This window comes from Calypte anna, chromosome 1, assembly GCF_003957555.1.
Source record: "Calypte anna isolate BGI_N300 chromosome 1, bCalAnn1_v1.p, whole genome shotgun sequence".
In the NCBI taxonomy this organism is placed as follows: Eukaryota; Metazoa; Chordata; class Aves; order Apodiformes; family Trochilidae; genus Calypte; species Calypte anna.
Genome location: NC_044244.1, coordinates 67361210 through 67374232, shown reverse-complemented (window position 1 = coordinate 67374232; position 13023 = coordinate 67361210). Strand labels below are relative to the sequence as shown.

General features: G+C 38.9%; 1 protein-coding gene across 1 annotated transcript in view; it reads right to left on the bottom strand.

The window, feature by feature from the left end:
• The window catches only part of NAV3 (neuron navigator 3), a 264054-nt gene that overhangs the window by 23028 nt on the left and 228003 nt on the right, over positions 1 to 13023 (bottom strand). The window contains 5 exon segments of the mRNA XM_030463599.1: positions 3769 to 3941; positions 5092 to 5112; positions 5683 to 5804; positions 7084 to 7195; positions 8759 to 8842. Coding sequence (XP_030319459.1) covers positions 3769 to 3941; positions 5092 to 5112; positions 5683 to 5804; positions 7084 to 7195; positions 8759 to 8842 — 512 coding nt within the window.

Below are 13023 nucleotides of genomic sequence, written 5' to 3'. Positions count from 1 at the left end.
AATCAGTAATCAGTCACAGAACTAGAACTACCTGGGTGCTATAAGGAAAAGTAGCTATGACCTCATTATTCTCAGTTAGGATGAGGAAAGTAATGCTGCCATCAATAGTAGGAATTTATTGGTTGAACAACATTGATTTCCTCAAACTAAAGAAAGCTATGAGTTTAGCATAATGAAGACAGCTAGGTAGAAGAATATGAAGCTGAGCGCGAAACTCTTTATGGAGTACAAACTCTGTACTGAATGTAGACCAGAAGGACCCCCATTCCCCTAGGGTGGGGTCAGCAGGCTCAGCCCATAACCTGAAATGCCTGCACACAAATGCACACAGCATGGGGAACAAACAGGAAGAGTTAGAGATCTGTGTGAGGTCAAGGGGCTATGATCTAGTGGCAATTTCAGAGATAAGGTGGGACACATACATGGGCTCATGTCACTGGAATGTGGTCATGGATGATTATGATTTTTTTTAGGAAAGACAGGACAGCAAGGAGAGGTGGGGGAGCTGCTCTTTACTTAAGAGAGCAACTTGAATATATTGAGTTCTGTCCAGGGGTAGATGAGGAACAAGTTGAGAGTTTGTGTGTTAGAATTAAGGGTCAGGCTAATGTGGGTGGTTCTGTGGTGGGTGTCTATTACAGGCACTTGTTCAAAATGAGGAAGCCCATGAGGCCTCCTACAGGCAGCTGGCATCAGCCTCTCTGTCACAGGGCCTGGTTCTTGTGGGAGATTTTAACTCCCCACATATTTGCTGGAAGGGCTCCTCAGCAGCCATTCACAGTCCAGGAGGTTCCTCCAGTGCATTGCTGATAACTTCTTGATGCAGTTGGTGGAGGAGCCAACTAGGAGTGGAGCATTGCTGGATCTTGTCCTGAACAGCAAGGAGGGCCTGGCTGAAGCAGTGAAGGTTGAGGGCAACCTTGTCTGCAGGGTCCATGAGATGGTGGAGTTCAGGATCTTATGTGGTAGAAACAGGATCCCAAGTAGAACCATGACCCTGAACTTCAGAAAGGCCAACTCTGCCCTCTTCAATCAATTCCTGGGAAAAATCCTATGGGACAGGGTACTAGAAGGTCAAGGGGCCCAAGACAGATGTTAACATTCAAGGACCACTTCTTCTGAGCTCAAGACCATTGCATCCCAGTGGGAAGGAAATCAAAAAAGGGAACTAGGGCACCAATACGGTTAAACAGGGAACTGCTAGGTAAACTCCTATGGAGGAAGAGAACCTATAGACTCTGGAAGGAAGGGCTGACCACTTGTGAGATATGTAAGTCTGGTGTCTGAGAATGCAGAGGGGCAACTAGGAAAGCTGAAGCCTCCTTGGAATTAAACCTTGCAAGAGAGGTTAAGGACAACAGGAAGGGCTTCTTCGAATACATGGCAGATAAAGCTAACACTGGAGGCAATGTAGGCCTTCTGCTGAATGAGGTGAGTGCCCTGGTGACAGAGGATACAAAGAAGGCAGAATTGCTGAACACCTTCTTTGCCTCTGTGCATACAGCTGGAGGATGTCCTCAGGAGCCCCAGGCCCCTAAGGCTGCTGAGGAAGTCAGGGCAAAGGATGAGTTTGCCTTGATTGATACAGACTGGGATAAGGATCAGGTAATGAGTCTGGACATCCATAAATCCATGGGTCCTGATGGGATGCACCCACAGGTGCTGAGGGAACCAGTGGATGTCATTGCCAGGCTGCTCTCCATCATCCTTGGTAAGACACTGGGAACAGGAGAGGTGCCTGAGGACTGAAGGGAAGTACTTGTCACGCTCAGTCTTCAGGAAAGAGGAGCCAGGTAACTACTGACTGGTCAGCCTCATCTCCATCCCTGAAATGTGACTGAACACCACCATTCTTGGTGCTGTCTCCAGGCACATCAAGGACAAGAGGCTTATCTGGAGCAGTCAACATGGCTTTACCTAAGGGGAAGTCACGTCTGACCAACCTGATAGCCTTTGTGTGAGGATATAACCTCACATCCAACCTGTTGGATGGATGGTGGCAGAGCAATGGACACAGTTTATCTTGATGTCAGGAAGGCATTTGACACCACTTCCCACAGCATCCTTGGAGCTAAATTGAAGAAATGTGGCCCGGTTGATCGAGTAGTGAGATGGATCAGACAGTGTTTGAAGAACAGAAGCCAGGGAGCTGTAGACAATGGGATGGAGTCTAGTTGGAAGTCTATTTCCACTCCCACAAGGGTCAGAACCAGGACCTGTACTATTCAATATATTTACTGATGATCTCAGTGAGCAAATAGAGTGTATTGTCAGCAAGTTTGCTGATGACACAAAACTGGGTGGAGTGGTTGACACCTCAGAAGGCTGTGCTGCCATTCAGAGGCACCTAGACTTACTGGAGACTTGGGCAGGGAGAAATTTAATGAATTTAAATAAGGGCAAGTGTGAAGTCTTACATCTGGGAAAGAACAACCCCAGGTACCAGTATAGGCTGGGGACTGAGCTGCTGGAGAGCAGCACAGAGGAAAGGGACCTGGGGATGCTGGTGGATGGAAGGATGACCATGAGCCAGCAATGTGCCCTTGTGGCCAAGAAGGCCAATGGCATCCTGGGGTGCATTGAAGGGGGTGGTTAGTAGGTTGAGAGAGGTTCTCCTCCCTCTCTACTCTGCCCTGGTGAGGCCACATCTGGAATACTGTGTCCAGTTCTGGGCCCTTCTGTTCCAGAAGGACTGGGAACTGCTTGAAAGAGTCCAGTGCAGAGCAATCAAGATGACTGAGGGAGTGGAACATCTCCCTTGTGAGGAAAGGCTGAGGGAGCTGGGACTCCACAGCTTGGAGAAGAGGAGACTGAAGGATGACCTCAGACATGTTTATAAATATGTAAAGGGCGAGTGCCAGGAGGATGGAGTCAAGCTTTTGTCAGGGTTGAATAACACTAGGACAAGGGGCAATGGTTATAAACCAGAGCACAGGGGGTTCTGTGTAAATATGAGGAAGAATTTTTTCACTGTGAGGGTGCCAGAGCACTGAACAGGCTGCCCAGGGAGGTTGTCGAGACTCCTTCCCTGGAGACATTCAAAGCCCACTTGGATGTGTTCCTGTGTGACCTCCTGTGGGTGACCCTGCTCTGGCAGGGAGGTTGGACTTGATCTTTTGAGGTCCCTTCCAACCCCTAACTTTCTGTGATTCTACAATTCTTTCTGTGAATATCAAAAACAAAATGAGAAATGGGATAGCTTTTGATTGATGACTTGTTCAGTGTCCTGAAAATATAAGGATGGTGATTTTAATAAAAAAAATCATAGTAAAATTCTGCAAGAAAACCCCAAGATGGTAAAAGAGAAGGAATAGATGAAAAATTATGTAAAATAGTAGCTACAAAGCAGAGAAAGCAATAACAGATCAGATGAGTATCTTTGTAAAATCATAGCTACTTGGAAAGTAAAATAATTTTAGTATGTCATGTAGAAATATACTGTAGCATTTGGCCTTTACTAAAGAGATATGCTGAAGTTTTTAATGGTTCATGGAAAGCAAGCCATAAAATTTTGGATGTGCATTTGGAAAGAAGTTTGTACTACTTTAGATAAAGGCTATGAAAGGAAGAGAGAATGACCAAAGAGCTACTGAAAAGTGGAGTGTAAATGGAGTGAACATCAGAAGTATGTCAAATGGATGGAGCAGGAGATTAAAAGACCAAGACTGCTGGCAATGGTTTCTGAACTGCAAATGGCCGTACTTGAAGAGGTCTGTTGCACAGGGCATACTATTTGGGAAGACTTGGTTTGCCAAGAGAGAGACTTACGCAGATGCTGAATGCGATGGTTTCATTGATACTGCTGCACACTCCCCAGAGCTGTGGGGCAATTTGGGTGATGAAGGAAGTGAGGAATCTGTCAGCTCTTCTATATCTGAGTGTGAGGAAGGAGGTTTTGTGGACTTCTTCTTTCCAAAGGCCTGCTTGAAAGAACTTCTTAGCTGGAAAACAAACAGAGCAAGATTATTTTCCTCGTCAGGTCAATTTCTGTCCAGCTTATGTTTTGAAGAGTTAGTTTGCAGATGCCATCCTAGCCACTGCCTGAGGTCAGTATACAGAAGCAAGGTATTAACATATGCAACACAGTATCTCTAAAAATATGGTACAGTGCTTTGTTTTGATTTTATTAATCCAGCGCAGCGCAAACTTAATGCTATGGAAAAGGTGCAGGACCAAGTGGTACAGCCATGGTAGAAGGGTGCTCATTTAAAACCATTAAGCCCCAGTGGAATCCCATTCCCATGGCATTCCCTTCAAGGGCTGGCTTTAAATAACCACATTGCATGTAGGTGCAGGCAGAACTTGCTGATACTATATGACGAAATCAAAAGACAAGCTCAATTTACTGGGTTTGCCAATTTATTTTCCCTCTTAAAAATCTGAGCGGCCAAACTATGAAAATGCTATGATTTGGATCACAAGCAAGAGGTTTTAAGCTGGGACATGAGGCTTGCATAGTTGTACTGCTGAGAAGAATGTTAGCTGAAAGGTACATACTCTGCTGCATTTTCCTTTAGAGTAGGAAGATCTCTCAATGTACAAGCATTGCCTTTCCTCTTCAGAAGCCCTCATCCAGTATTGAAAAAGGACAGAATAGCCAAAGAGCCATTTATTTCAGGGGCCAAGATGACAGTTGTTTTGTCTGCAGTGAAACCAGCCCATTTGTTGATACCTTTGTCTAAATATCATCTTAGGAATCCTATAGTTGGGTTTTGGTTTTGTTTTCAAATTCCTTCTGATTAAAATTTTATAGAACTCAACGACAAACTGATTCTTCTATGAAATGAGGAATTCAAACATTTTATTTTCATGACATAACTGGAGAGTGGGGAGTGTGACCACTGATGAGAGAAATATTATTTACATCCTTTCCAGCTCATGATATCTAATGAGAAAGAAATGGATTTTGGCTACACTCCCCTTTTCTGTAATCTAAACTTTGAGATTAAAATGAATAGAGACAAACTGAGAAGACATAAAGGATAATTTGTTTTTAGAAGATATAAAAGCCTACTGCCAAAATAAATAGCAATCATGCCAAGATAGGGTTCTTTATAGAAGCATGCCAAATTTTTCATGGTTTATATTCACCTCACTTCCTCTAGAGTTCACCTTGCAGAAACATGAAAGAGTGTGGAATTACAAATCAAGTGAATGAAGGCTGATCAGTATTTTAGAACAAATGTTTATGCAGGTAATATTTTTTAAACAACAAAATCATATTTCCCAATTATTTACTGAAAGTATTTGATTAAACCCCTAACACTATGTGGTGTTTGTGTTCCTCTGAAAAGCAATTTAATTTCATTAAACACTATACTATCTTTACACGAGAATTCTTAACAGATTTCAGTTCCTTTCAGAGCTGAATAACGTATTTGAGTTAATCCTTTGAATCAAAGTCCTATTGAAGAAAAATCAAGCAAAGTCTCAATAGGGCCCAAAGATAGTTTTGGTCTCATCACCTGTTAGGTTTTGTTGGGTATTATTTGTAGTTTTGTAAATTATCCTAACTTATTCAAATAAGTCCCTAAAAACATCCACCAATTTTTGGCCTGTCAGAGTATGGATATGTGTGAATGGCTTTCTATCTATCTCATGCCACAGGAACACTGTAGATTAAATGGGCACCAGGAAACAACATAATAGCTAAAGCATAGGTTAAGCCTCCTGAGTACTTACCCAGTTTTTCTTTTTCTTTTTCTTGGAGTCAGCATCATTACCAGTGCCAATGCTTGAATGGCTCGTAGCACTATTGATGCTGGAGACGCTTTCTGAAGAGTGCTGCCTCCTTATACGTAAGTCTGAGAAAAAGACAACAGTGTGAAAGCCACCTGTCTCTGTTTCAATGTAAAAACCATTCTTGTATTTATGTAGCCTCTCCTTCCTCAAAGGAAGACTAAATTAACATAATTGGCATCGATTCTTGCAGTGGCTTGGGTTCAAAGCCACTTGGGAGTCAATGGTGATGCATAAAATTAGGCCAACACTTAGGAACTTCTTCCAGTTGGGCCTTTATTGGCATGAAGATGATGACCCTGCTCAGCAATCTGCGCAGGTATAACCTTGGATCAAAGCAGTTTCTGTTACAGATGGGTTACTTGACTTCTTACTGTTATGTGTACTACTGTTCTGAGGATTCTAGGGACTACTTGACTTGTTACAGGCCTAATCAGTGTTGAGATGTCACCTTCTAATATACCACGATGGAAATAAACAGGTAGTTCATTAAAAAATTAACAAAACCACTAAGAAGTGGAGGATATTAGAAATTATTGATGAGGTTTTGGTTTCTTAAATATCTCTGATATTTGCATCCTAATCACTGGAAAATATTCTTGAGTTTCAGTTTCTTAAGTATCTCTGATATTTGCATCCTAATCACTGGAAAATGTTCTTGCTTACATAACAATTAATACCAAGAGAAATTACTTTTTAGATCTTTTTTAGACGTTAGCTTTGCTATACTTTAGTCATGAAATGAAATGACCTTAGGGCAAACATCTAAAGAATGACCTCTTCAAAGAAACATCAATGATGCTCTCAAAAATGGATGCTGCTATTGGTTTTTTTCACCAAGTAATTCCTTTGCTCTTGCTTATCAGCAGGCACTTCTGAAGTAAGCATTTATCATAAGATGTCTGTCCAATTGTAGTGAGAAATTAATTCAGAATTTAAAATGCCTGCTTTCCTGCATGGTTTACCACTTCATGAAGGTGCTGAGCTGCTGTCAGTCCAGCAGTTTTTGGAGTTTTTTACATTTTACACTGCATTTCCAAGGTATAACCATGTTTCACCATAAGGCTTCACTAGCATCTTGGGTGTACTTCAAAACACAACTGCAGCAAGAGGGTTAACTCTTGACATCCAGCAATCACGTTCTGACCACTCAGTTCTGAGAAGACAAAGCTCCAGGAACTGACTCTGTGCAAAAAAGCTTCTGCAAATACCACAAATTTGCCTACAATGTACTACAGAATGTGCTTGCTCCTCCAACAGAGTCCCCAAAACAACAGAAAAGTAGTGACTTAGATTCTTTGTTGGGGAGAAACTGCATTAATTTTATCAGTGCCAAAAACATACCTTTTTGGGTATGATCAGGGCCATTCAGGGCTCCCTGAATAGCAGCTTGTGCAGCAGAATTCTGGGCTTTCAGCATTTCAATGGTTTCCCTTAGCTCTATAAGCTCAGATTCCTGTGGGAAGAGAAAAGAAAGCTCAAAATATTTGGCACAAGAACAGTATTTGTCTAAGCTAAAGAAAATTAAAAGAGTGGTCAAACCAAAGAACTGCTTGAGTGAACGTAAGGACTATTAAGTAGAACGCCTTTTTTCTCACCAAAAACGTTAATCTTAACTAATGTTTTCTTTTGCATTTGTTCTCTGTAAAATGATCTGAATTTTTAAGGAGTACAAAACTTTTTTTAATTGAGAATAATCTAAAAAGGATCTCACTGAATATCCATTATAAAGTTAAGACAAACCTAACGATTTTATTACTAAAGACATTAAAAATATTGGAATTACAACCTTTAGTACGAGGCTACTGTTTAATGAATGAATCCCAACCTGAATTTGTGTATTTTTCACAAGATTTAACTTAATAATAAGTCAATTTAAAAAAAACTAACTTGCTCAATAGTAACTGTACTGCAAGTTGAATTACTACACTTCAGTGCAGGAACTGCTGTATTAGAATACACAGCCAATTTTAACTAAAAGATGGCTTTTATTATATCTGTATTAAACCTATTATTCCAGCCTGTATCTATATAAAGAAGATCAAAGGAATTTAACCTCAACACTAGTGAAAAGAAGAAAAAGAACATTTCCCCAATCTTTTTGGAAAGAAGATTGGAGATTATCTGTTTCAATATCTGTCACTGTTTAACCTCTGGAAAGAAAACCTTTCTGATGGAAATTGTAATTTGTACAACAGTACAATTTTTTTGCTTGGTTTTCTTAACATTAACTATCTAGCAATACCAATAAACTCTATCCAGTTCAGAATTAGTGTCACTGGATTTTATCTGTTGGTGCTCAACCAGATTGTAATGTTATTTTTATAGACATCTACACTGATTCCAGTGGTGACTAATAGCTCCTTGATACACAGTTTCTTTCACAGTTTGCCTCAACAAAGCCTTTCTATTTATAGGATACTGGTTAAAATTGAGTAAGGGCACAAAGTTGGAAAAGTTCAATACTGGAAGGTGCTGAGCAGCCTCTTAATCCTGAGCTCACATTGCGTTTACTGCCAATCAGGTTTAGATTTTTTTCACCAGTAGTCAAAAAAACACAGTGGAACCCAAACCGTTCCCACATGAACAGGATACCTAATCTGCATTAATACTCTGAATGGAGTAACTTTTCTCTACTTAAAATTCTTCCCTTCCCATAATTCTCTTAAGTCTGACAATTTTGTCAGGCTGGAATGAAACACACCAGGAGGTTACGATCAGTTTTTTCACAGGATCTTTCAGTCCGGATTAAATCTAGTGTTGCATACATTTAGTTTAAATCTGGAAATGAAAGATTTTAGCTTTCAACTATCTGTGATGTTGTCTCGGTAAACGTGATGCTGCACAGTTTAACTGCCTTGAAGTTTTATGAAGATGTGATCACAACAGCCAGTAAAGAAGGATTTGTTTGTCTTATTGCCACAGGAGTCCCTGTTTCCTTTCAGTATTTTTTAAATAAAACTCAGACATAACCTGCTGACTGTTTTCCACATTGAAGACCCTGCTTTGGTAAAGGTACCTTTTGTTCAGCTGTCATAGTTAGACTTTGCAATCGGCCAGTCATATTTCCCAAGCTTTTCTCAAAAGCTGCTACTAGATGAGCCTGTGAAAGAAACATAAGACAACTTTCACCATGACAATGAGTCTCAAGTGCATTTACAGCTTTCAAGAGTTTCATACTGAACAAACAAAATATGGACTCAGTGAAACCAAGCACTCGCACTCTAGGTTTTGTCCCTCTATTTGATCTCTCTTTTTTGTTCTGTAAATATCTTTTCCCTGCAAGCCCACCTTCTCCAGCTTCTTTCTGTTTGTTTTAAACTTGGACTGAGCTAACTTGGGCAGGTGAAGTAGCCAGGTGAGCCCAGTGTTACTCAGTTTCATTCTCATACAAACTCAGGTTTCTTTAGCCCCTCAGGAGATGAGCTTAGATACCTGGAAATGTATTATGGATTTAATGTCCTGCTTTGAGTTTACAGATATGTTGGCCAAAATAACTTTGCTCCCAATTAGAAGCCCAGGAACAATTATTTTCAGGTACCGAACATCTCAACATGGGAATTCAAAGTAATTTATCTTAAAAGGAAATATTTAAGATCATTCCAGATGAATCCTGATAATCAAAAAATATCAGTTAGTTTTATAAAAGGCCATTACTTAGTCTGGTCATCTTGTATTGTTTACATATGGAGTGTGTGCTTAAAAGCAATAAAAACTTTATAAAATATAAATGCAATACTTATACATGTGTTCATGTATATACAAAAGACAATCCTGAAAACTGGAAAACCTACTTTTGAATAAGAAAAGCAGTAGAGTTGAAATTAATTAAAGTATTTCTTTTAATAAGTAAAGATTAACTTTATTTTTTAACAGCATTCACCCTATACTATATGCAACTAAAATTCATACAAACAATACATCAATTCTTCATTGGTTCAAACTAACATTGAGCTTTATAGGCAAAAAAATGCAAGTTGTCCTAAAGAAACCAACAAGCTAAGACAGCTTGTACAGCTAAAGGAAGGATTTAATTTTTATGAAATCCCATAAAATTCCATTCACTCCTCTCACAAAATCGAATAGGAAAAAGCAGAAGGAAACACTTATTTTCTCTTTACCAACTCAAAAGTTGTAAAAAGTAGTTTTCAAATGTAAACACTACAAGACACCTGCACATATAATTCAAACCCAGTGTATTTATATACACAAATGGGTTATGTGAGCTTCCTCACCATGAATTTTTAAAAAAATTTTATTATAGCTATATAGGCACACACAGTGCCTGATAATTTTTTCAGTTAGAGATTTGCATGCTTCTAAAGCATAGCTGAAATTATTCACATGTTTGGAGTTTTACTGAATCTGAAGCATAATCATCAAGAAGACAAAGTCCAAAAAGGACTTTGTTATGCACTTTGAGATTACAAGAAATGCTTCTTGACAGCTTGCTCTATTATTTCGCAAATGAAAAATGAGACATATATATAATAGTGTTTCACGTCTGTGTCTCCAGTTCAGAGCTGTCATATTGATAAGTGGCTTTTGTGATTTGCAAACAATTTTTGATTGCCATAAGCATTTTGGCCTCTTGTAAACTTGTAGCAGGAGGAGCCATTCTTGCTCCTGAAGCTCGACGAGCTGCTGGTCTCTTCCAGGACTCCAGCCACCACACAGCGCTTCCAGGGTAGAAGTGTAGCAGGAGGAGCCTTTCTTGCTTCAGAGGCTCGACGAGCTGCTGGCCTCTCCATGCCTCACACCAGAGTGAGCTGAGGTGCCTTCTGTGGGTGTGTGTCCCACCTTTATTGGCCCCCTGGTCTTGCTCATGCCCAATAGGGGCCTGTCCTAATCAGGCACAGGTGGACTCACACCCACTCACTGGCAATTCGAGGCACCTGATTTATCTTATTTCTCTACATAAACTCCTTATTTTGTACTTATAAAACTTATAGCAAATTTACCCCCTTATTAGTAAACAATTTATTTAATTACTTGTGAGTATAGTGGTCAGCCCACCTTCTCTCTGCATCTGCACGGGTGCCTTAGGGAGAATCATTTTGGTGAAGGATAAGTACCACAGGGACTAAGTTTTGATAAACACGAGACTAGTTACACATGCAATTTCTTAAGGATTAATTAGCAATTGTGCTTATTCCTATTTTAACATTTATAGCTTAGGTCATATTCTTGAACTTACAATTTAAAAACAAACAAAAAAACCCCTGGAAAATGTGTCATATGCATATCTGAAACCTGCCAATCGATACAAAGTTATTCTAAGTATTATAGAAACTACAGCTTTTGGTTATTTTCAGTACTCTGTTCTCCTGAGAAGACAGAAATTCTCAGGAATTTCTGAGAATTTTGAAATTACTTTTTATTTTAATATTTAGCTACATATTAAAAATACCCAAACTAATTTATGATGTCACAGTGCCAAAGATGACTGACCACTGACCCAGAACACAATCAGAGACAAATTAGATGCACTACTACAGAATTATAGTCAAATGTCTCTTCATTGTATGCATTTAACAGTAAATTAATGGAGCTCACTGTTCCCAGCCTCATAAAAAAATCTATGGCTTCGCTGATGGCCCATGGTTCTGCTTTACCATGAAAATAACAATGGGCACTGAGGGTTTGGAAAGTGGAATAATTTGCTTAATTATGCATTGCTTTTGTTTGTTTCTCATAATTACCAAACCACAGTTCTTTGGCACCTAATTATGTATATCTGTGCAAAGTATTTTCTTATTCCGTAGATACAACTTCAGCTTATATTGCCCAGAAATAAACTACAAGGAACTTATAGGAAAAAATAAGAACTAAAAAGCATTATTAAAAATGTAAAGGTGACTGAAACTATTTATTGTCTGATATTCTTTGGAAAAAGAAAGTCATGTCACAACTGTGAATTCTTAGTAAAATTCAGCCTCTGATTGATAGAGTGCATCACATTCGTGAAGTAGCACGCTAGAATTTTTCCATTATAAATGTAATTGAATCAAGATCATGGATCCTTCCTATTTCATTTGAGATAAAGCCTTTCAGGTCTTGATTTGCTAATAATAAAGAAACAACTCAAGGGCCCATCGACTGAAAACTACTCATGAAAACCCCTTCCATTGCACTGCAGATTACTTTAAATGTTTATTACAACAGAATAGTTTTCTATGAAGTCCAAATACTAACTTTACATTCCAAGTAATAAACTGTGCTGCCTTTCCCCATCGGTAATGTATGTTTGTTTATTCAGCAGTCTAGGGAACTTCTATACTTGTGGAAATTTTTTGCAGATATATCCCAGATGAAATACTATGTAAGAAGTCAGAAAAAATAGTTTAAAAAAGGCTAGCTTACCCGTATATTTATATGTGTGTGGAAGTATGCATAAAACATATGTATGGCTATATTCAAATATAATATCCGGCTTTGCATTTAAATAGCTAAGTGAAAAATAATTCTGAAAAGAAAACAATTTGAATAAGCAGAATGAAGTAGCTGACATTACCAATGCTTATTGAGATAAAAAATTTTAATCAGAAACTGCTTTTACACTTGGTAATTGAATTTTATTGAGTTGGTAATCCTAAATTTCTGAGGATTATTTACTTTATCCAAAAAGATCCATTCTTTCATTCTCATACAAATATTTAGGGATGGATTTATTAAGAAAAAAAGTTACAGGCAACCCCTCACACCTTAGAAACTTCTCCCTTAGATTCAGTAGTTTTATTCATTGGATTCATCATTTGAATGCCACACAAAATAGCTCTATATGTTTTAAAAAACATTCACTCTAAAAATATATATTCACAATTGAATGCAACATTTGTAATGGGAAATGGATATACTGGAATTAGAGCTAAGAAGCCGGGCATTACTGCAAGTATGCCTACAGCAAAATACATCCACCTTTAACATAGTATTCATGCTCTTGATCTGTAGACTCATCACATAAAAATTCCTTTTGACTTCTATAAACATGTGAAATTCCCACTGGAAATAGTCAGAGCCATACACTCGGGGAATGATTTCAGTGATGACACACACGATTTTAAACATTTCCTCCTTAGTAAATGACCCCAGCCAGCCAAACCCTTAATACCTCAGCTTTTAGTTTTTCAGCCCATCTTAAAAACGACACTGGAGTATCAAAAAAACTATTTGCAGACACACTTTGTGATTTGACCTGTGGTGCTCAGGTTTATAAAACAAAGGTAAATAAAGAAATTTCCTCCCACCTGACACGGATGAGTGAAAGGAGGTGTGAGAGGCCAG